The 24,723-nt window shown below is 44.9% G+C and overlaps 1 protein-coding gene across 2 annotated transcripts in view; it reads right to left on the bottom strand.

The window, feature by feature from the left end:
• Nucleotides 1-597: 597 nt before the first annotated feature.
• The window catches only part of FTO (FTO alpha-ketoglutarate dependent dioxygenase), a 352,285-nt gene continuing 328,159 nt past the window's right edge, over nucleotides 598-24,723 (bottom strand). Inside the window, exon 9 of one of the 2 annotated variants that reach the window (XM_046682388.1) lies at nucleotides 598-2,914. In XM_046682388.1, the coding sequence (XP_046538344.1) occupies nucleotides 2,761-2,914 (154 nt within the window). In that variant the 3' untranslated portion in view covers nucleotides 598-2,760. The remainder of the gene's footprint in view (nucleotides 2,915-24,723) is intronic. The other variant, XM_046682389.1, reaches the window with a different exon arrangement.

The raw sequence follows: 24,723 nt of genomic DNA, 5'->3' as shown, positions 1-24,723 counted from the left end.
GCTCAGGGCTAATCTTCCTCAAAAAAAGAAAAAGAAAGAAAAGAAAGGCTCATGGGCAGGAGGGGAACTCAGTAGCACCTTAGTGCAAAGGGGTCTGTTCAGATCACTGTCCCCAGATCGTGGGGACCGGGGCATGGGGAAGCCTGGCAGGAGGCAGGTGGGGGCCGCTGACTCCAGGTGGTGCAGGGGCAAGGCCTCCCTGCTCCCTAAACCACACCCACAGCCCGTGTTCCCAGGAAAGTCCTTCACTGGCTCACAGGGGAGAGGCCAGCCTGCCCTTGGCCTTGCAGGACCTGAGTCGACTGTCATTGCCCCCAGCAGCCCTATTTTTACTGTCTCTTGCCTCCTTTTCTTCTCCCCCTGCAGCCTCCCTGGAGAACACACGTAATCCTCAGACACGGAGCACATGCTCACTGAAAGCCACCATTTCTTCTGAGAAAATGTCATCTCAGCTCTTGGATTCACGCTAGGTGCTGGTTTTTCCAGCCTCGGCTGTACATCACCTGGCCCCATGGGGGACTTCCTCCAGCTGGGCCCCACCCAGGCCAAGGAAGCAGCCACCCACTGGCACGCACAGAGAAAAGAGCAGAGCCTCTCTTGGCTTCTTATGTCACCCTTTTAATATTTTTATTGTTTACGACTGTTTGATGATGTACATGACACATTAGTACAAGCAGTGCACAGATGCAGCTCACTAGTAATACACATACACTTGGGGAAAGACTAAACAGGGCCATTCATTTCTACTACAGGGGTGCAAGCAAGCAGGTTGAGGGAGCGCTGACACGAAGGGGCGAAGCAGGTTGGGTTTACAGTAACTGCTAATACGGCCATGGGGGCTTCATGCCTCACCTCAGAGCGGGAAGACCCTGCCTGGCTCGCTGCCACGCCAGGACGGAGGCCTCAGGCCGCCAGGTGCTCTGAATTCTGAAGGGAATGCACACGTGTTTATTTCATACGACATCTCCCAATTTTTAAATATTGGCACCTAATGAATATTGTGAGGGATAAAGGAAACACCAGGCTAGCCGGCCTCGAGGGTGCCTTCCCCTGCCACCCGGCCCTCCCCTACGTGATTGCACGTGCTCTCGACAACAGCCCTGGGGGCAGTGCTTCATCTCTTCTGATGAGGAAGTCGAGGTGAAGGACAGCAGGGAATTCATCCGAGGTCTAAGGGACTCGAGTCTCGAGGTGATGAGACCCTGGCTGCTGTGCGCAGTGTGGCCTTTGTGTGGCTGACTCGGTGCGAATGAACGCACGCCTTGACCCAGGTGGATTCTGACAGCAGGAGTCTGGTTCTCGGTGCACCTCTCAACGCGCAAAGAGCTCTTCAGCTTTCACACTGCCGCAGACTACTACAGAAGGAGGCCACAGGTGCGGAGGGTAACTATGCTCACGATTTCTGAGGTCGCCAAAGGGCAGGAGCCAGGCCCGAAGGGGAGGGATGGGTTAAGAGCATCATGAAAGCACTGGCACGAGGATGGGGGAGGGGAGGGACGTCTATGTCAGCTCAGCTTATCGATATATACTACTACTAACATTTACTGGGTGTTTAACTACGTGTCAGAATTAGTTCTAAGTCTGTAGCTAGGTTATTTCATTTAATCTTCACCTTGTGAGTTGGTGCCTTTAGTCTCCCATTACACAGAAGAGGAAACTGAGGCAGAGTAACATGCCAGAGGTCACAAAGCTTGTGGGAGTTTGATCCAGGCGCTCTCAAACCAGAGCCCAGGTTTAACCTCTCTGCTCTGTCGTCTCTCGGCTGCTCCAGTGTCACCAGGACGGGGCACTGGGCCTCTTCAACTCCACCTGTCATGACACACGAATGGGGGAACTCCGGAAGAAAGCGTGGTGTGCTGGCTAAAGTCGCGGAGCAGTGTAAATGGGGCGGTGTCTCCGTCATCAGATCAGGGAGACTTCCTAAGGACAGGAGTCAACTTTAATTTTCAACACCTCTCCTTTCCTGTGTGCAGAGCACAGGACTCATAACTCACGTTTGACTCGGGTCTGTCTGAGAGAAGGGAAAAAGGCTGCTCTCCACCCAGTCATTTCTCTCTCAACTGACCTCGCCCATGGGGATGGCAGCTACAGAGGACTGGAAAAGACGACCTCCCGCCCTCGGACCTTTTACAGAAGGGCTGTCCAGTAGGCCTTTCCACCATGAGGAACGTGTTCTGTGCCTGTGCTGTCCAGTACAGTAGTCACTGGCCACACGCGGCTATGAAGCGCTTGAAACGTGGGTAGCCCAACTGAGGAAGTGAATTTTTAACCACAATTAAAATTGATTTTAAATTTAAGACGCCACACAGCTAGCAGCTACCACATTGGACAGCACAGCCTCTACAGGGCGTGGTGAGAAAAGGAGACTCACAGCTCTGTCTGCCCCCAGACGACTTCCGAGTCATCCACTTGAGCGTCTTGAATGGCTCGGGGAGGAGGAGGGGACTGGGCTCTGCCTCAGGCTGGGCCTGCTTGTCACCTCCCTCGGCCTTGAGAGCTGGATGGCTCACACTAAAAATCCAAGTGGGGAATAGTTTTTGGGGGGAGGTTCTTGTTTAATACCAAATCAGATTATAAGACTGTGTCATTTTTAAACATTTGAATATTATGGGCTCCATTCCCCAGCTGTTTCCAACGGGGACCCAGGTTCTACAGTCTAAAGGCCACGTCTACCCATAGTGCCCTTGCCTGGCCCATGACAGGTTGGAGATGAGAAGCCAAAAATATCCTTTCCTCCTCCACCTAAGACCTGTGCTCCTTCTAGGGTTTTGCTTCCAGAAGCAGACCTCTGAGTTCTGAAATGATGTCTGTGAGATCAAAGGGCAGAGGCATCGAAGGATCATCCTTTTCCCAGTATGGCCGGCATTCCGGCTTCTGATCCACCGGTAAAGTTCGGGCAATTCGGCACTGGCACCTGGAAGAGAAAGAATAGGCAAGTAATCCACAGGAAGAAATTCCTGGAAGACCCCAACCCATGGGCAACTTGGAGCAACGCTGGCAAATGCCCCAAAGACAATCATGGTGGCGGGGCTGACATGGAAGAAGGAGTCTGTGAGGCAGAAACAGGTGTTTATAAGAAGGAAGAACTGTTCTATATGGCTGGAACTTCTTTTTCTTTGATTCCCAGATTTGCATTATCTCTAGTGGCTCTGTAGAAGCCGACCATCAGGGAAATTCAGTTACTCTGCCTTTAAAATGGTGAATTATTTTTTCATTATCTCAACTGTTATTTAAAGTGTGTGATTAAGCCATTATCAGATTTAAATGTTTGTGGGATTTCAACGTATTACTAGATTACTGGGAAAGATTAAATTGAATTTACTGCATTAAAATGTCCAAGAATAGATTAAACAATATTACAGACCAGGATTGACTCTGGGGATCCTGGAGATTTGCAAGTGTCCCAGCTTGCTGTGCTCAGAAAAAGGCACTCCAAGGAGAGACCGATTTATAAGGATATATGCAAATAGAGGTTAATAATCATTTCCACTGATGAATAGGTGGGGGAAACTTCCACAAAATTAAATTAAGAGGCTAGCAAGAGTTACTCCCTAAGGAAAACACTTAAATCACGGTTTTTATTAAATGGATTATTCATCAATAGTAGAGAAATTAATTATCACATGCAACTACATTATAGCCTTATAGGAAAAAAGTTGGAGCACCACCCTCACACCTTGGCAGGCATCTCTACCTGTCAGAGACCAGCTTCTTAAAAATCGGTCTGGGAAAGCTCAGTGGCTTTAGCTTTACTTACCTTAAAAAAGAGGATGAGAGAGAAGGAAGCACAAATTGCAATAAGGAATGAACAATTTCTCTCCTTCTTGGAGCACATGGTGGTGAAAGCATGTGACCCGACCAAACCCTCTGCCTGCATTTGGAAGAGGCGTGTGGGTCTCCCCAGCTCCTCACCCCCTTCCCTGCATTGGCCCCCACGTCAATTAGAAAATGGTCATACCCACTATTTGTCTTCTGTGTAGGACTAACTATGAAAAGATCAAAGAATGGAATATCCTGGCCCTATTTCCAGGCCTGATGGAAGAGAAGGTTCCTGACTATAAGACATCTCCTTCTCTGGGGAATTATTGATGGGAGGGGATCCCCACGGGAAAACATACTTCAACTTTACACCTATTTTCTCGGGTGGTTAATTGCTATACCGGCATCCTGTGCACTCAATCCGTCGTACATTACACAGAACATTCCAATATATCTTCAGCTCTCCGCATCAGGCCCTGATAATAGCGCCTGTTAACATGCACTAAGTACTACTATGTAGCACATCACTTCATAAATAATAAGATTAGCTGACCTCAGGGCCCCAAGAAGAGTAATGTGTTTAAATGTTCTCATTATTTATTTAAAACAAGAATTAAAGCAACAGAAGCTGCTTTTGACAATCCTCTTAGCATAAATATTAAACTGTTTGCACTGATAAGCCCCACACGGCACTGAAGAGCAGAGGGTGTGTTCTGCAGACTCCTTCAGAAGCGGTGTTGGAGGCTCTGCCGCTTGCTGTCGTGGTTCTGAGGGTACCTCTCTGCAGTTCTAGAGACGGTCTCCAAATCACATGAAAGGGATGGCGGAAATTAATATTCAAGGGAAGCTGGGACTAATTACAAAAGAACTCTGCAAAGCTCTTTAAATTGTGCTTTCTCTCCGCCTCAGAATCACAGAGTAATGCTCAATTTACTAGGGAGGGAAAGTTATTCCAAATTGAGCATTCAGTCTCACAGCGGATAAATTATCTGTGCACACATTATCCTGGTTGGCAGAGTAAAGGGCTGTGGAAAGTGTCGATCCACCTAGAATATCATAAGGTTTGTAAAAAGTCAATAGAGATGCTTTCTCACTCGTCAGTTGGGTCCTGCCCCCTCACTCTGAGAAGGTATTTCAAACATCAATACTGTGCCGTGTCGTGCGAGCATCCTGAGCCTGCCAGCTTTTCCTCTGGGTGAAGCTGCTCCATGACTTTCTGCCTCTGTTCTCCTCATGGAAGGACCAGACCAGCGGGTGTGGGAACTACCTCCTTTTCCTGCGGGCCCTGATAGACCACGAGTCGTGCACGTGCATTGCCTCCCTCTGGGCTACAGGTAGCACCCTCGTTGGGTTTCTTCAGGGCCTTAATTCAGACCTTCCAAGGTCACTTTAAAACTCCTCCTTTAACGCCCAGTGCTCCTTGCCAACTTCTAAATGGTAGTGACCAGGCCCAGCAGAAGGCTCATTGTTTGAGGTGATGTATTTATCTATGAGAAAGGACAGTCATCCCAACTCAAATTATATTGTCTGGTTCAACACGACGCCAGACTATGGAATTGAAAAAGAAAGAATTGAGAATTACTTGCAGGCATATCTCCCCCCGTAGGTTTTAATTTCTCCTGCTCAGGTCACTCATTCTGTCTGTCTTGCATCTCAGTTTCCTATAAGAAAGTAGGGAGACTGAAGCACAGTGGTTAAGCGTGTTTTCCGAGCAACGGGCGCTGCCGCTCCCTAGGGGCGTCACATCTTGGGCAAATGTCTTAACCTCATCGAGCCTCAGTTTCTTGTCTGTCAAGGGGGAAAGATGATGATGATGCTAACGATGATGATGCTAATAGTATCTTACTTATGGGGTTGTTGTGAAGGTTAAATGAACACTGCCTGGCACATAGTAAGCACTCAATAATTATTAAATACTATGATTGCTACCATTACTTCTACTACGAGTACCAGTGACAAGAGATGCCAACTGGAGAGCTGCCTCGGTAGCTGCGGAGATCCCTCGCTGCACTCCAGCCAGCGGGCGGTCTCTGGACTGGCTCTTTCTGGCAGAGGTTCTGTAGACACAGAGGCAGCTCTTTCCAGCTTGAATCAAACTGAGCCTGTGGCTGAATCCCATCACAACGTGACATTCCAGGATGCTGAGGTCTATGTATCCAAGCTGCTACAACCTTCCAGGGACAGGCTACCATGCTCAGAGTCAGGCCCAGTGGTTGCTCCTGAAGACCTAGAACTAATAAAAGGAGCTCTCTAAGCGGCGCTTGTTTCAGATTGATATGGCATCTCCGGGGGATAAAGCTGGGTTATTTCCTAGCACACACAGACTACAGTCCTTTGCAAAACAAAAGGGCGCCAAGTTCTCTTGAGAAATGTTCTAGGAATACTGACTGTGGTGGACATTTGTTGTGTCTATTCCCACCTTTCCTACTAAGAGGATTCTAACGGTCCTGCGGGGAATCCATCCGTTCCCCAGCTCAGCCATGTGGTTTGGGTGGGATTGGCTCCATCTCTACAGCCAGGGGAGAGTCCGGACTAGCTAACCTAATCAACATCCCATCTCCCAGCCACAGGGCATGGGTTAGCGGAAGGCAGAGGACCCAATCGGGGGCAAGAGTGAGAAAGTAAACCAGAGGACCGGGATGGGAGCTAAGGGGAAAGACCTTATCTCCTGGTCTGTGAACTATTAGGATGGGCAATCTGGAACTGCCACAGTCATTTTGCTCCCAAGCAGCAAGGGGCTGGGTCCTGGTGATATTTTTTGAGTAGGTGGATCAAGCCTCGCTTGAAGCTGCATATGCTTAGACTTTCTCAGTTTCATGGGCTGTTACTGTCTGAGTTAGGTTTTGTTGTCACTTGCAATCTGGAGTCCTGGCTGATATGTTGGCCATGCCTCCCACCTCTCAGTGGCCTCCTGCCTTTTATAACCTCCACTGCCATGGCCCTGCCTGCCACGTGGATGCTGATGGTCCTCCAAACCAAGATGCTGCTGCTGACACCGGTCACGTGTGCAGAGACCAGCTGGGCATGAAAGCATGAAAACACTGGCTTTTGTTTTTGGTTCAAATATTTGAGACAAATTTCTACCCTGAAAACAAGGAAGTAGTGATGTCATCCACACTGGTCTTCGCATGAAAACAAGCCAGTTTTAATAACCAGAGCTGGATGATCTTTCTAAAGAAAGTTAACAAAATTTTCCCTAACCTCAGTGCTCCCAAGGATAGCAGGTCATGCTGAACAGTGAGAAAGTCTCAGTTTCCCCTTTCAACCTTGTCCTCTCTACTCCTGTCTGAGAGCAAACAAACTGGGATCCACTCAGAAACCCTACTCCTTTCGTGAAGCATCGCAAGGGGAGGAGAGGCCAATAGTATACACTGCATCTCTCGCCCTCCCAAATTCACATTATTTCAGTTCAAAGGACTCTATAAGCCACCTCAAAACTCTGGCTACTTAGGAATGGTTCTCCCTGAATGATCTGGTGACGCAACAGGAAGCAACTGGAAGGTCTCACATTGTCTGGCCTGTTAGCAGACTGTCCAGAGACCCTCGTCTCCCCCCAACAGGTGTAACTCATACAAGGCGCCGTGCCCCCTGATTTCCCCCAGGGCTACCCTCACATTTGGATGACCAGGATCGCAGCTACATTAGTGAACACTGGTCGCCATGCTAAAATTAACCACTTTAGCTAAAGTGTGTGTTAATTAGGGGTATGCAAGCAGTCAATAAAAGGTTAATGCAAGAGTCAAAGGATAAATTTCTTCCCTTCTTGCATCACTTCACAGACTAAATGACTAACATTATACTTTGTGTTTTTAATCAATAGGTTTTACAGTAATGTGCTGCCATTGATTTTAAGAAAACATATACGGTCTTCCCCGTTGTCCCTAAATTTTGCAACAAATAGAGAAGGACGGGTAACATTTCCATGACTCTTGATGAAATGATAAAGAAGATTTCAGGAGAAATGGTGTCTGCTAAAAGATCCACTGGGATAAGCAAGCTTAAGAAAAAATGTACAAAAAACTAAAACTTGAATGGAGAAATATTACCAAGCATAGGTCATTGAGGAGGAGACAAGAGAAATGAACTCAAGAGAGAATTCTTCAATAAGAAAGAAGAGAGCAACTCCTGATTAAAATAACAATTACATTTTGTACACTGTTTAAATGTCCCAAAGAATCTGAATACCCAGCACTGCTTTACTCGATTTTGACAATAACCAGAGAGAGATGGGGAGATGGATATCTGATCCCCATTTCGAGTGAGGGCTGCCTTACCCAAGGTTAACCCAGTGGTAAGTGGGAGTCTGAGGGCTGGGTCAGATCCTGGACATGTGGCTGGCTGCCCTTTCCACATATTCCATCTTTTTCATGGACTTCCTTTTGGACTAAAACGGTCCCTGTTCCCTCATTACTTACCTATTCTTGCCAAATTTAGAGAATTCAGGTGATTCCAAACCATTTCAGGGGAAAGAAAAGAGCAAATTTTTTTTTTCACAGTTCTAGAAGGACTATTATTATGGCAAATGACTGACAAAACTTTCTTTTTCTTTTCATTCTAATGACTTTGAGGTTCTTATAGCATAAGCATCTATAGTCTATGGAAACAAAAGATACATGTTCATCTTCTAAGAGCAGAGACTGCTTCCTATTATAATCCTAGGTGGCCTCTTAGTTTTCTCGACTGTTACACGAAGCTCATGCTTCTCTGCCTCACTGGGTTATGTGAAGACAAAATCAAATAATGTAAATAAAAACCCTTTAAAATATGTAAAATACCCCACAAATGTATAACTATGCCTCAATATCCCTTTCCTATGTGTATAGATACAGGTCTTAGTTTAAAGACACAGCTGATTATGCAACGTTGGCCAGAGGCACTTGTAACACTTGTAAATAAAAATGAAAGAAATCACACTTCTAAAGACTAGAGCAATTTAAACTAACTTCATCAGAAAATGCCCAATGACTAAAAAGCTACACTTGTCTTCAAGTCAGCGTTTTCTCTGAAACTTATAATGAAACGAAATTACAATGAAATTTACAAGGAGTTGACAGTCATTCTGGCTAATGTCAAACAGGAGTCTGTTTCAGGGTGTGAGTCCCTCAGAAGGCCCTTCCTCAGACAGCACCGGGCCAGAGCCAAGGCTTAGGAGGCCTCAGTCATGTAGGAGACACTGCAGAGGCTTCACAGCACATCCACAGTTAACCTGCCAAACCCAACGGCCAGGAGCAGCATGAGAAAAGCAGGAAGTAACCACGTAAAGGACAACAATGTCCTCAATGGCCTTTTTATGCTTTGGAGGGAGCATGAGACCCACGTGGGACCCGAATGTTCTCTGTTCTCAGTCTTTCTGGGCCCATTAGAGTCACAGTATGTTGCCACAGAGAGTGATTCCAGTGTTTAAAGATGAGTATTTTCACAAAACATGGTATCTGAATCTCTGACACCATTTTATGCACAATTTCAGGGATTTTCGTGCATAATTCCGACTCTCCATGCTGTCTACCTTAAACACTACATTTCAAACTTCACCTTGAGAAGGAGGCCACTCCATTCTACTGCGTTCATGGTCTGGCTATGCCTCGCTCCAAATACTGTGTCTTAGTCAGTGGTGAAAAGAGTATGCAGTCCAGTTTGTAATAAGCTACCCATGACACTCTAAAGCCTTTGAAAAGAAAAGAGTGAGTCAATGAATTTATAATTTGTCTTCTTGGACTTTTTGTGACTGCCATCACTGCACTGTGGACAACTTTGCACATAAACAGCTGCCCTGTCACAGCTATCCAAATGGTCTACTTTGACAAAGTTGGGTTTCTAAAATCAGCTTGTCCAATTTGTATAACTCAGTTTACCTACTGCAGAACCACTGAGCAAATCCAATTCCTAAATGAGTTTTAACAAAGGACACGTTCACTTTTTCCTTGAAAGGCTTTTAACCTCTTGCCTCTGTACCACATGTTAACGTTTCCAGATCAGTAAAGTCAACACACGTCACAGTGTGGAAAAGCCAAACTTTGGCCCACAAGGTCAGCCTTTTTTTTTCCCCAGGTCAATATACCTTTTCAGTAGGTAGTATTTTTCACGACCACTTGAAAAACTAGGCTTGGCTAAACTCCTAGTTGTATAAGAATCTACTTTTGGGCCTCACACTTCAGGCGAGAAGTGAAAAGCCTAATGTAAGAGAGTCTGCTTAGATGCTTTACAAACCAGATATCCCCCACATGCTTTTGAACACTTGTGCCATCCAGCCACATGGATACCCAGCCATTTTTCAGGAAACCCTTGTGTCATTCAGCACGGGTCCACCTGCTGTCTGGATCTTAGCCAACCAATCCGCATACTGCTGGAGCACCCACTGTAGGTCTCTGCTGTTCTCACTGGGAGGAGAAGGGAAGGGTGCGGTGGCGCCCAGCTGCTGTGGATGACTGCAGTTCCCCACAGCTGTTCAGAGGGCAAAGGCATCTTCTCTGGAAACAATGGTTTTCACAGTTCCCGATTCCTCCCCTCAACACCAACACTGCCTTAAGTCCTCTGAAATATAACATTAATATACTATATAGCCCAATAAGCATGAATATCAGAGGCATTTTGTTTTGTTTTGTTTAATGAAAAAGAACATTTAGAGTTCCAACTTGGGACTCCAAGAAGAATTTCCTTTGATAATGGCTTCCCATCCTCTTGGCTTATGGAAGCCACTTCAAGTCACTGCTATGAGCGCCTCTCTTCACAAGAGGAGAGAAGGCCCTGGGGTCAGGGATCAAGGGGCCCAGACGGTACCTCAGGATTCAAGAAATGACGAGACAGGTCACAGGAGCCTCCTGCTGGAATGAAGATCAGGGACGCTTTGGTACTGGAATGGCTCAAAGGCACCTGCTGTCTACCTTTCGGTGTCCAGGGCAGTCTGGGCCCTTTTCCCTTCCACTGCTGGTGGATGCCGCTTCCTCCAGGGCTGGGTATCCTCATGTGGCCGTCCCCCTCTGAAACTGCCCTTGTAAGTTGTCAGAGGTTTTTGTTGAAATGGGAGATAACTTTAAAGAAATTCTACTTCATGCCAATGCTCCTCCAATGACATGTCCTCTCAGACCAAAGGAATGGTAATAATGCCAATAAAAACATTAAAAGTAGCCAATAATAAATACTAAGTTCCAGGCACTGTATACTTACCTTCTATTTAAATGTTTGTCTTCAAAATGGAAACAGGCCTAGAAGATTAGCTAACTTGTCTGAGATTTTACAGCCAAACAAAGGATAGAGTCAGGATTTGGCAACATTGTCTGACTCCAAATCTCAAGCTCTTTGTGCCATTCTAAAATACAGACATGGAAACAATCATTTTAGGCCCTTGTTAAGAATACAGTTTTCCAAAGGCACCTGGCCTCAAGTCAGACTCTCCAGAGGAGGGCCCCGTCAACCTGAACTTTCACAAGTGACTCTTTGGATCGGGCCAGTTTGTGACAAGGCTGCACATCGTGACCTGCCACAAAGGATCACAAAGATACTGAAGGTGGAATGTCGGGGGAGGACATGTGGGTGTCTTTGCTTCCACGAAGAACTCACATTTAATTCACTTCTATTTCAGAGGACACCAGACTCAGGGTTGGCTCTTGTAGACCTGCAACTTGACACCCTAAGCAGGCAACTGGTGACTTCACAGGGCCCAGCACATAAAACAGGTCTCCTGGGATCCCTCCCCCTCCTTCAGGGACTCCAACAGGCCCGTGGAACCACTTAATATGTGAGACTGCTTGGCCCACCACTGGGGCGTAAACCCAGGAGGTAGAGGGTTGAGAACAATTCTATCCCCAGGTTCATTTGTCGGCTTGTCAGTTACATAATGATAGTGATGAATGGGCTACCTTGACAGCTGAACATTTAGGAGCTGTGACCTTTGATCTCCGGTCACATGATAGGGTCACCTGAAACTTGCGTGACTTCTACCTGGCCAAGGCTAACAATATAAAGGTCAAATGGGCTGGACGATTATATGTATCAAGTCTAAGGCAGCTTGGTTAGGAGCTTTAAGAGAGGTCGGGTTGGGTTCCCCAGCACACAAAGCTATGGAACCACAGCAGAAATGTGCTCAACAAAAGATATACAATTTCAAAGCAGTCTAGAGTAACTTTCCTTGCAAGGGAATAGAATGAACTCATTATTTTTAAAGGGCAACAATGAAAACAAACACTTTGGAAGAAAATATATTCTGCCAGTGACTCTGCCATTGGGAGGGAAGGCATACAGGCGTACGACTTAATGAGTGATATTAATGCTATACCTGCAACATGGCAGAAGGTCCAATTTGATGCAATTACTGGAACAAAATCCCCACTGGGTAGTAGCAAGCCCTCCTTTCAGTCATAGAATACAGCCTCTCCGCTGTCCTCTGTCAGCACTGTACCCCACAAAGGACATGATTGACAAAAGATAACCCTTTCCAAATTTCATGACTTCCCTGTTGCTTGAAACTCAAGTAAGGTTTGCATGGGACAGTCTCAAACTTCAGAAAGATTCCAGAATAACATGGAATCAGAAATTCAGGGCAGCTGTGATTTTTAGATGCAACATAACATTTAAAAAAATATTTCTTCTTGCAAATCTGAAGATTTGCTTTTTGACTATTTGCTTAAATTCCATTTACTCAGAATCAGATAATAGCAGTCATGTGGTAATGAATACAGTGATGAAAATGAAAGCTAAAAGATCAACATTATTGATTTCCAGAATCTAGAGACTTCATAACTTGTGAGAGCAGACATCACAGAGAAATCTGACTTACATTAAGAGTCTGTTTTCTACAAAGGATTTTTCCCTGCAAAGTCAAAGACCGACAGACAGACAGCCATTGGAGCATAATCGACTCATACTCCTGAGAGATGAGCAAAGCAAAGGACAATGGCCCACAGAATAAAAGGCCAGCTGTTCTGACTTTGGGATGCTCATTTGAGTTGTAAGCTGTGAAATAAATTTGAGTTGATGGTTCCCCCATCTGCTCACCTGTCAGTCTATTTCCACTGTGCTGCTCTTTTTAGAAATACTTCCGCGTAACCTGCTTAATTGGTTCCTGGATGCCGAGAAACATCTCCCAAGTTTATTTTAACCTCAGTCAGAACATGAGGCCACTGGGCCTTTGTTTCTCTTGTCTTCTTTAAGAACATTCACTAAAGGTCAAGAGTACTTACAGTAGAAAACTCAGCATTAGCCCAATACCAACAGTGTGAAGCAGTCCAAATTCAGGATGAGAGAGAAAATGGTGGGCCAAAATAAAACGCCAGTTTATCAGACACACTAGTTTTCTGATGAATTTATGCTCTGCACTGATTTCAAAACTAAGCGAAAGTCCTTGCAGAGGTCCACAGGTCCCTATGTCATCCACCCCCTCCCACCCCTGGTTCTCTGACCTTCTCTCCTTCCACTTGCCCCATTGTTTGCTCTGCTCCAGTCACACTGGCTTATTTGCTCTTCCTTACAGGCAGAGAACACTCTCAGGGCATCAGTATCTGCAGTTTCCTTTACCTTGAAAGCTCTTCCCTAAGATGTCCAGGTGGCTTGCTCCCCACCCCGCTCCTTCAGGTCACTGCTTAAACATAGTCTAGCCAGGGAGGCCTTCCTTGACTGCCCTACCCAAGATGACACTTCCCATTCCTGCTGCCCCCAACTCCAGCACTCCCCGTCTTCCTTCCCTGCCCTATTTTTCTCCCCAGCACTTGATACCATTTGATGTGTGTGTATGTACGTGTGTTTATGCACGCACAGGTAAGCTAAGCTCCCCGCAGGCAGGGATCTCTGTCCATTTTGTTCACTGCTATATCCTCCAAGTCTACAGCAGAGTTTGGCGCATTGAAGCCACAAGAAATACAGTGGAATGCACAAGTGATTGAAAGCAACTTGCATCTGAACTGTACACCTCCTGAAAATGGAACCAATTCCCTGCTGTATAACAATTTGCTAACACCGACAGTAAAAGTAGGAGGCACAATCAAAGGGGGACTAACAACAACATCGTTATTACCCACTGACGAGGAGGATGGTATGGTAGGAAGAACACTGGTCTGGGAATTCGAGACCCAGCTCTGCCACTGCCTTACCCTGTGACCTTGGGCAAAAAACCTTGACTTTCTGGCTGTCAGTACTCAGATCTGTAAAATGAAGGTTTGGGTTAGACAATCCCTAAGGTTCTTCTCATCTCTAAAAAATTGGGATTTTCTATGTAAACATTACGGTTTTCCTTCGCATTCTGTATCCCATGTAATCCTCAATGCTAGGGTAGGAAAGAGAGGCATTCTCCCAGGTTGGAAGATGGGGAGGCAGGGGCCTTGCTCCAGTCACACGGCTAGCATGTCACACAGCTGGGACTGGAACTGAGGTCATTTGCCAGTCCAGCATTTTCTACTAAACGGTATTTCCTGTGTTGGTAGAACTGAAAATACTACTAGTCACTGTTACTCTGATTCAAAAACTATTTTTGCAGGCAAGTTCTAATTCCCTCAGAGGTAATACATGTGTACCGCGGACCACACTGGGGACTAGCCAGAGAATCCATGAATTCTCTGAGCTGCTATTTCATCCCAAGATCAGAGATAAGAAATCACTCCAATCATCTACTGCCGTTTTATGACAGGAACAGAACTGTATTTCGGTGCAGCTCTTCTGTAGAAGGGCAAGAAGTCCAAGCAACTGTAGCATCGAGACTGCTGTGCTAACAAGGCCCCCGAACCCCAAAGACGTCACAAATGTCCTCGTCTTAAATTCAAAGAAAATCTGCATTTTATACCCCGAGGAACCAAATGACACTGTTTCTGCAACTAACATTTAGAAATTAAAATTACTTTTGCCGACATAATTATCCATGCTCCTAGGTTCAATGATCAAGAAGGATGACAACTCAATGTAGCTTACTAGGGGCCTGCCTACTGATAAAGCCAGGATTTGGGCAGAAGAGCATTGTTATTGCCATATGTATGCATGTATGACTGTATGCATTCATTCATTCAACAAATGTTTACTAGGTACCTGCATCTGGAGCTACAGCAGTGAATTAATGAAGTCCCAGATTTCACGGAGCTTACTACATTCTGGTGGAGAAAGACAGATAACAAACATGTGTATCAGTTATAAACTGCATTTAGCTGCCAGCAAGAGGGACTAGAAAGCCTGGTGGCTACAGAAGATGGCAGTTTATTTTCCTTTCACATTAAAGAAGTCCGAGGAGGTCACATGACAGCAGTCCACAGGCATCCAGGACCTCGGCCGGTCCATTTTCTTCTTTGTTCTTGTCATTCTTAGCTGATGGCTGCCATCCCTGAGGTCACCTCATGGTCCAGGGTGCTCCAGTCACCATATCTTGGGGCCCAGGCAGGGAGCAGGAGGAAGGGGAGGGGAGTAAAACATGCCCCGACCTCCTCTTTCAAGGAGGACAGCCAGCCTATCTCTCCCTCCATCGCACGGGCTGGAAGCCAGCCACTGGGCTGCAGAAGAGGACGGGGAGTGTCGGCTTTTAACTGGACCCACTGCCCTCTTCTTTCCTCCATGAACACTGAGATTCTATGCTAAGGAGGAAGGAAAGGATGGGGAGCAGGATGAGGAACTAGTATTCTCTGCCACACACTGTAAGCAAATAGATATTAAGGTCATTTCTGCTAGAAAAAAATGCCTTGAAGCAAATCAAAAGGGGAAACGAATAGGAGAGAAGGGAGAGACGGGGAAGGGCTCTGGCTAAGGGGTTCCGGTGGGCAGCTCTCCGGGGAAAGCATGTGTCAGGTGAGAATGAGTGAGGCATGGTCAAGGGACAGCAAGGAGGCCACTGTTGCTAAGGGAGGGTGACGAAGGGAAGGAGCAAATGGGGTCAGAGAGGCCCAGGGTCTCGGAAGCCACTCTACACAGTGATTTCATTCGTAGTGTGCTGCGAGAGTATGGAGGGGTTAAGCAGAGGAGCGACAGGGTCTCCGTCGCAGGCCTCTGCAGAAAGCCTCACTCCTTTACGAACTGGGTCATTGCATGAGAGCAAACTTCTGTGCTCAACCCACACACAGCGTTCGGTTAACGAAGCGAAGTATCCTTCTTAAGACTCTTCCCTGGCCCGAGAGGCCACTCCTCACGCGGGGCTGAGAGGGAGGGTTCTGAACCTGACCGCCCTGATGGCTTTGATGCTCTGTTCCCTCTGCGCCGGAGCAGCAAAGAAGAGATGACGCCAAGCCTCCTGTAGTCCTCAGCTCGCCTGATGTGTATCTGCAGAACCCAATGCACATCCAATTTATGCTGTTCCTTTTCTTTTGGGGGCCCTGGGTGCAGGCTGAGGAAGAAGGGTAATCCTACACGCTGACAGCCACGGAAGACTGAGCAGGCCTCTGGGTCGGCGCGGGGCTGGCTCCTAAAGTGCCTTGGTTTGAAAGGAGTTTTTAAAAATTGCACTTCAATAGAAAGCAGACCACATGCTGAAATGGCCCAAAGGAAGTGTCTGCCGTGCTGCTGGCGATGCCACCAGTGGACAAGGCCCACTGCAGCCTCGGAAAGAAGGATGAGCCGCAAACAGACCGCCTTAGGGTTGTGCGGTGGCCTCCAAACTTCAGGTCAACTGGGTGGGCCTCTTAATGAATCATCACAACCACAACTGTGCCACCTGGGCCTCTGAGGAGACAGCAAGCAGAGACAAGCCATTACCTATTTATGACTTAGAGTCTTGTACGTCTTCAACTGGCTGGTGCAAAGTCTCACACTTGAGGGCTTTGAAAGCTTGGCTCTGCAGTTCCTTCCCCGTCTGGGTGATCTCATTCTCCCAGCACCAGTGTATGCTTGGGGGGTGACCTTGGGAAGGGCACTTAAGCGGCATTTTCTCATCTGTCAAGCTGAGACAGCCACAGAGCCCCGCAGTCACATCTGGTAAATACTCAAGCGAGGACCAGTACTGGCCACCTCATCTCAAAGCCCCCTGGCTCCGGGAAGAAGGCTTTTTCCAACGGGGAAAATGAGTGAGGCCACGTCCTTGCCACGTGCTAGTTAGAGACAGGGAGGGGGCGGAAGATGAGTGTCTCTTTGCAGGAAAGACACCCTTAGGCCTCACTGTGGATCCCAGGCGCTTTCTCATTTGCCAAAATTCAGAAGGTCATAAGGAATCAAAGGACGACATCTGCTTGTGCAGAATGTCATTATAGAAGAGTCTGGGAACAAGAGGCCTGTTACAAGTCACCTTTCCAGCTCCAGAAAACAGGCCGATTAATGGAGAAGTCCGGCTCCTCACTGAGCAGTACAGGAGTGGGGTCAGCTGGGAACCGGCCAGGGCTGGCTGGCGAGTCAGGGCAGCACAGCAAGGACTCGATTAGCTGCTGTAACCTCCTGCCCCGTGCCTGGCCTGCCAGAGAGCCAGGCTTCTCAGCAGACTGCTAAGTTAGAATTTATACTTTTTGGAAGAGCGGCTCTGCATTCAGACCACCTGGGAGTTGGCATGGAATACCTTACTGAGGTCCATTATGCTTTCTCGGCTGGGCTAGCTGATGGATTAGCTCTAGTGAGACCACAGGCCCAGGGACACTTGCTCTTCCTAATTTAAATTGCTCCTTCTAGCTGGAGACTGACTCACAAAGGTCCTAGTGCCCAAAGGCACCCATCAGTAAGTTACAAGGCCAGGGTCGTTCGACTAAGTGCCATCAGGAAGTGGCCTGCCTGTGTGGTGTGAACGGAGAGGTTCCAGGACAGTGTTCCCTCCGAAAACAGTTCTTGCTTTGGCCTCCAATCAATGCCAGAAAGTGTATTGTTACTTCATTTTTTCAAGCGTACGGGGGACAAAAGTGGGAAAGGCATTTTAAAAGGCAACTGCTTCTAGGGAAGATGATATTTTAAGTGACCTCTCAGAGAAATCACGCTGCTTCCTGGTGTGAGAGAAGCACATGGGTTCTGCGTTCCCTGGGTGGGGCGGGGGGCGAGCGCCAAAGCCCAATTTCACCTTCCGCACAGTTTCTCGAGGGTTGACCACGAGAACTGCCAGGGAGAGATGCCTTCAGGAGGCCAGCAAATACAGACTGGAAGCATTTTAATTGATTCCAAGTTAATGTCCTTTTCCAGCTGGTCTCACGTAAGCACCTGGGAGTTATGGCCACCAAGTTAAAACGATTTATAAAGTTCCTTCCCAGGAGAAAGGTCTTTGGACAGGCATCGAGTGAGCCCGAATTATTTCTCCATAGTGAGTATAGCACAAGGATGAAGGAGCGGGTTCAACTGCGGCGAATCTGCAGCTCTCTCCGAAAAGGGAGGGAATTCTCATTTTTCAGCGACATAATTTCCAACAGTCATGGTTAGCAGTTCTAGACTGCAAATTTGACACAATCTCTGTTCTTTGGAGCTCACCTTATCTCATGCCCTCTCGCTTTATAGGTGAGGTTAACAGACTTCCTCAACACATTTGACAGAGTCAGATTAGAACCCAGGTCTCAGGCCTTACTTCACCCTGAGCTTGCTTGCTTTTTCTTTTTTAATGTTACAGTTGCTAATAGCTAACATCTTTTGAGGATCTACTTTGTGCCAAATGGCATTCTAAGTGCTTTACTATGAGGTTGGCATGATTACTATCCCTATCTTGCAGATGGGGACACTGAGGAACTGAGCGGTTATGTGATTTGCCCAAAGTCACAGAGATTGTGAGTGATGTGGCCAAGACAGGAACCCAGATAGTCTGGCCCCGGAGCTATACTCCACACCACTAGCCTAGACCATTACTGAAACCGTGAGCTCTCATGGGGAGAGGCCCTGGTATCCCAGAGTCCCAGCTGCACCCAGCCTTCCTGCCCCAGCTGCCACTTGACCAAAGTGATAGGGAAGACCCCCAGTCAACCCCGAGAAGGCTGGTCTTATGCGAGAAATCATAACTGTGGTTGTTTTAAGGCACTAAGTTTTAGGGTGATTTGTTATGTAGCAATGGATAACTAAAATAGTGTTTTCTGTATTTTTACTTCCTTAAGTGGATACCTTTGTAACTTTAGATGATATGCTTAAATTCTATATCTGGTTCCATTAATTTTTTAAAATTATGGTAAAATATATATAACATAAAATCTGCCATTTTAACCATTTTAAAGTATACAATTCAGTGGTATTAATTGCACTCACAGTGTTGTGCAAGCATCGCTCCATCTTTTTCTAGAACTTTCCATCACCTCAATCAGAAACTCTGTACCCATTAAGCAATAACTTCCCATTCCCCACTTCCCCAGCACCTACTAACCTCTAATCTACTTTCCGTCTCCATGAATTTGCCTACTCTAGATAGTTCATGTAAGTGGAATCATACAATATTTGTCCTTTTGTGTCTGGCTTACTTCACTCAGCACGTTTTCAAGGTTCATCCAGGTTGTAGCATGTATTAGAATTTCATTCATTTTTATGGCTGAATAATATTCAATTGTATGTTTATAGTACATTTTGTTTACCCATTCATTTGTTGATGGACACGTGGGTTGTTTCCAACTTTTGGCTATTGTGAAGAATGCTACCATGGACATTGGTATACAAGCATCTGTTTGAGTCCCTATTTTAATTCTTTTGGGTATAGATCTGGGAGTGAAACTGCTGGGTCATGTGGAAAATCTATGTTTAACTTTTGGAGAAACTGCCAAATTGTTTTCCAAAGGCATTGCATGATTTTACATTCCCAGTATGTACGAGGGTTCTAATTTTCCCACATCCTTGCCAACGCTTTGTATTTTTATTATTATTATCATAGCCATCCTAGTACGTGTAAAGTAGTCTCTCATTGCAGTTTTGATTTACATTTCCCTAATGACTAATGATGCTAAGCATCTTTTGTGCATCCTGGAGAAATGGTGAATCAAGTCCTTTTCCCATTTTTTAATTAGGTTGTCTTTTTGTTGTTTAGTTCTTTACATATTCCGGGTATTAAACCTTTATCAAATAAATGATTTGCAATTTTTTCTCCTATTCTGTAGGTTGTCTTTTCACTTTCTTGATAAGGTTCTTTGATGCACAAAAGTTTTTACTTTTTTTAAACTTTTTATTAAGATTATGATAGTTTACAACCTTGTGAAATTTCAGTTGTATATTATTGTTTGTCAGTCGTGTTGTAGGTGCACCACTTCACCCTTTGTGCCCTCCCCCCACCCCCCCTTTTCCCCTGGTAACCACCAATCAATTCTCTTTGTCTCTATGTTTAACTTCCACCTAAGAGTGGAGTCATACAGAGTTCGTCTTTCTCTGTCTGGCTTATTTCACTTAACATAATACCTTCAAGGTCCATCCATGTTGTTGTGAATGGGACGATTTTGTCTTTTTTATGGCTGAGTAGTATTCCATTGTATATATATATATACCATATCTTCTTTATCCAATCATCAGTTGATGGGCATTTAGGTTGTTTCCACGTCTTGGCTGTTATAAATAATGCTGCAATGAACATAGGGGTGCGTGGGACTTTTGGAATTGCTGATTTCAGGTTCTTTGGGTAGATGCCCAGTAGTGGGATGGCTGGGTCATAAGGTATTTCTATTTTTAATTTTTTGAGGAATCTCCATACTGTTTTCCATAGTGGCTGCACCAGTTTGCATTTCCACCAACAGTGTATGAGGTTTCCTTTTTCTCCACAGCCTCTCCAACATTTGTCACTTTTTGTTTTGGTTATTTTTGCCATTCTAACAGGTGTAAGGTGATATCTTAGTGTAGTTTTGATTTGCATTTCCCTGATTAGTGATGGTGAGCATCTTTTCATGTGTCTATTGGCCATCTGTATATCTTCTTTGGAGAAATGTCTGTTCATGTCCCCGGCCCATTTTTTGATCAGGTTGTTTGATTTTTTGTTCTTGAGCTGTGTGTGTTCTTTATATATTATGGAGATTAACCCTTTGTCAGATAAATAACTTGTAAATATTTTTTCCCAATTAGTGGGTTGTTTTTTTGTTTCAATCCTGTTTTCCCTTGCCTTGAAGAAGCTCTTTAGTCTGACAAAGTCAAAAGTTTTCACTTTTGATGAAGTCATATTTATCTATTTTTTCTTAGGTTCTATTAACTTTTGGCAAAATCTCTCAATTTCCTCTTTTATAAGGATAAGAATGCCCAACATAGAATGAAAGACTGAGGCAGTTACGCAGCATGAGATGGAGTGGAAATAATCGGAGACACTCAATGTTTCACGTGCTCTGGAAGGATCATTCCATATACGTGCCATTCTCAAGTCAGTTGTTGGTTTTCACCAAAGCAAAACCTCTACTTGACAACGCTATTAACTCGACTCTGAGTTATTCCTTAAACCTAACAGCAATTAACGTGAACTATTTAAAAAATATTCTAGAATCTTTAATCTACACTCACTCAGATTGGAAGTTTCCATTCCACACTTCTACAAACGCATAAGATCTGAGTGTATATATGCCCATTTCTTCCACTAACCCAGAGGGAACTGGTGGGCATCTCATACCTGTCCAGTTCCAGTCCAGAGGAATGACAGTATCTGAGGTCCGCAGTAAAACTTCGTGGGACTTACCTGTCAAACCTTCTGGCAAAATTTTCTGGTCCTTTAAAACAATTTTCTGCCACTTTCTATTGGATTTGTAAAAAACTGAAGAATGGTTATTAAGACCACGCACGTACGCATATCCTAATCGGCAAACCATCCTTTACACAATCAGTGACACCTGTTTATAACGAGTGTTAGCACAGAAGGCCAGGGAAGAACTCAATATGTGTGGGAGAACGCTGTCATCGCGGCTTTCCCAATGCGCAGCTGCAGCCCAGGGGGCAGAATCTGACCTTCTGTATAACTGAATCTGTGTAACAAGAAACTTATCATAACGATGTTCTCCTCGTGTAACAAGCTTTACTTGCGCATTTCTGACAGCTGATTATCATTTCCCCCCATTGCAAACATTTAATTCACTGCCATTTGGAATGTCTACTTATTTGTGGGGCACTTAGGATACCAAATGTCTTACAGTTGTTTTTGTCCTTACCATCTGAAAGGATGTGGCTTGGTAGAAAACAAAAAGTATTTTGAGCTATCAGGTCAGTATAAACATTCTCAAAACTGTATCTGCAAAAGCCAGCATGCTGTTAAAACAATTATACGAACTATCTCAGTTCCAAATAGATAATGATGTTTTGTAGAATCGCTTACAATTTGAAAAACTGGAGACAACCTGAATGTCCGTCATTGTGAGAATGCCAGTAAACTACGTGATAGCCATACTATGGACTTCTCTGCAGCAATAAAGTAGAATAGAACAGATTTATATTACATGCTCTAACATGGGAAGATTTCCAAACATAGTACATACTATTGAGTAACAGAAGCAATTTCTCAATCAATTGGGTATTGATTTGTATAGATAACTATGTAAAACAAATGTATAAGTACTTATGTAAAACAAAGAAAACATGGATTTGTCTACAGTACATCTATGTGCCTGTAAATGCACAGAAAAATATTTGGAAGGGCAGGAAGGTTGGAGACTGTGCGTAGTGGTCTAAGAGCACTTTATAAAGTTTTAATTTTTTATAAGTGAATGTATTTGTGTATTACTTGTGTAATTCAAAATAGACAAAGACACTAAGTGATGATGAAGAACACAAAACATCTTAGAGCTGGGGATGTAAGTCAGTTGTTTAAGAATACAACTGCCTTCAGGTCTAATTTTCTTTCTACGAGTCAGAATTCTGGGAACTCAGCAGGAAGTAAATTCTTGGCTTGGTCAATATAGGACTTTGAAGTCAACCAGGTAAAAAATTCCTTTGCATCTTAAGGGAGACTTTACTTACGACATTCTTAGCTGTTTTAGTAAAGGTAGGGTCATCTGAGGATTGGAGGAAAAAAAGAGAGTCTTTTGACTGTCTGTCTCACCTTCCCCAAACTTCCGCCACCCACAGAAACTCAAGTCCCGCAAGGGGAAGAGTCAAAACAAAGGGCCCGTGGCCATACTTATTTTAAACACCTAAGCTTTATAAATCTTTCATCTACACGTCTCTTAAGAAAACCGTCAAAGCAACAAAGATGCAAAGTGGAAACAGATGTTTTTCTACCAAAAACGCTCTCAGGAATGGTTTCAGATATTCACGTTTGTTTGCTAAGTAACTGTACCAACCGACTTTTCTTGTCCACCATTACAGCCCCTGGCATGTTTTTCGGGCCCCTCTGGGCACACATGCTCACACGGGGCCTGGCCACAGCAGCCTAGGTTTCCAGTAAGCCCTGAAGACAGAGAAAGGCCTGGGGCTCTCAGTCTCAACTCAGCTTCAGAGCATCTGACACAACAGGCCCGAGAGCGTGCTTAAGCAGGCCAAGAGAGGGCAAAGGCATTTTATTCTCCCTCTGACTTCGTTCTTCCCTTTTGGGGAAGGGCTCCTTTGAGATGTAATGGGTCTTGGGAACACAAGCTCTCCTTCTCAGTTCACGACCCCTCCCCTAAGTCTTTGCTTTTAGGCACCTTAGTGGCTAAAGGCATTTAACTTTAATTCCATTTGACTTCAATTGTGTCCAAATTACTGTAAAAAGGAAGAAGACAACAAGCTGTAAATATAAAGAGAGACAGAAAATCATTGAGAATCCTGCCTTTATGAATATTTGATGAAGAAAGGTTAGATCCATGGCTGGTAAATTATAAGAAATTATGTCCATCATGTGACTCTGTCAGCAGAGGTTAATACAAATGGGTTGGGACTTAGTGGGGATGACAACGCAGATTAAAAAAGATTTGTCCTGTCCTCGCTGCAATTAGTTTTTCTCCTATTATTAGTGCAATAGAGTTGATCATTAGGATTATGGCAGCAGAACAACTGCTCAGTGAAATCATTTTGTTTTTAGACTAGGATTGCATTTTCACAATAAATTTTTCATCTCTGCTAATCTTGCCCTTAATTGTGTGGTCGCTGTGGGCAGGATCCAATGATTAACTCTTTTGCGCCTCCAATGCCCTTGCCATCAAGCACGCTGATTACATGCAGGGTAAACCGGCGATCCCCACATTTTTCTGCAGCTGGATACAGGGATCTCGTGGTTCATTTAGTGCAAGCAGAAAAATGGTTATTTTTGCTCAAATAAAAGCTCCAGTCAAGTGTGAAATTGTATATAATTGTGTTATAGGATTTTGCCCAGGTTAAAGGGCTTCTTGGGGCTTCCATTATGAACCTCATTTCTCAGGTATTTATGATTTGTTTTCCACTTGTAAAAACTCTGAATTAGGCTTAACGTGCTCTGCCTGGAGGCCTTATTGTCATTGTTGTTATTATTATTATTTTGCAAAGGGGATTAAAGGAGTCACCCTGCCTTCTCTGCATCAAGGAGGAGAATGTAATTGATGTCAAGCACAGTAAGCTGGGTTGTTGAACGAATGGCCCCTTATACCCCGACGCTGAAGGCATAATTTATCCAAGTGGGGGTGGGATTTCCAAGGGTACCTTTATGTCCTTTCAACAAGGCTGAAGACCCTTGGAGGCTGAAGCCAGAGAGAGGGTGGGGTGAACAACTAACAACTAAAGAAAGACAAATCAGAGGGTATTTAAGTTTCCAGCTAATTCTAGACCAGGGGCTAAATAAACAACTTACAAACAAACTTCAAGGATGTGGTGGTAGCTTATTTATCATCACTATGCTCCTTATGGAAAACCCCCCTCCCCTGGCCTAAGGTCACCCTTTCTTTTGATACCTACGCATTGTGAATTACAGACCTTTCATAAAGTTGCTATGTATTTGTTAAATGAGGGATATGGCTGAAGGAATGTTTAAAGATTGGTAGAAGACAAGGAGAAAGACAAATATGATTTTTGCCATAGAAGGAAGGTGAAGGAGGGGAAGACGTAGAGAGTGGAGTATATTCACAACAGAAAAGGAAATTAAAAAATAAACATCTAAACACATAAATGTAATATATGCTAATAAATCAAGAGACCCTAGAGGCCCAATGCAGTAGACAAAGTGTTTTTCCAAATCAAAAGTAGGGCTAGAAGAAATGGATAACTAGGGAAAAATTGTCTTGGGAA

The sequence above is a fragment of the Equus quagga genome, chromosome 13 (genome assembly GCF_021613505.1).
Source record: "Equus quagga isolate Etosha38 chromosome 13, UCLA_HA_Equagga_1.0, whole genome shotgun sequence".
NCBI lineage: Eukaryota > Metazoa > Chordata > Mammalia > Perissodactyla > Equidae > Equus > Equus quagga.
This window is presented reverse-complemented; position numbering and strand designations above follow the sequence as displayed.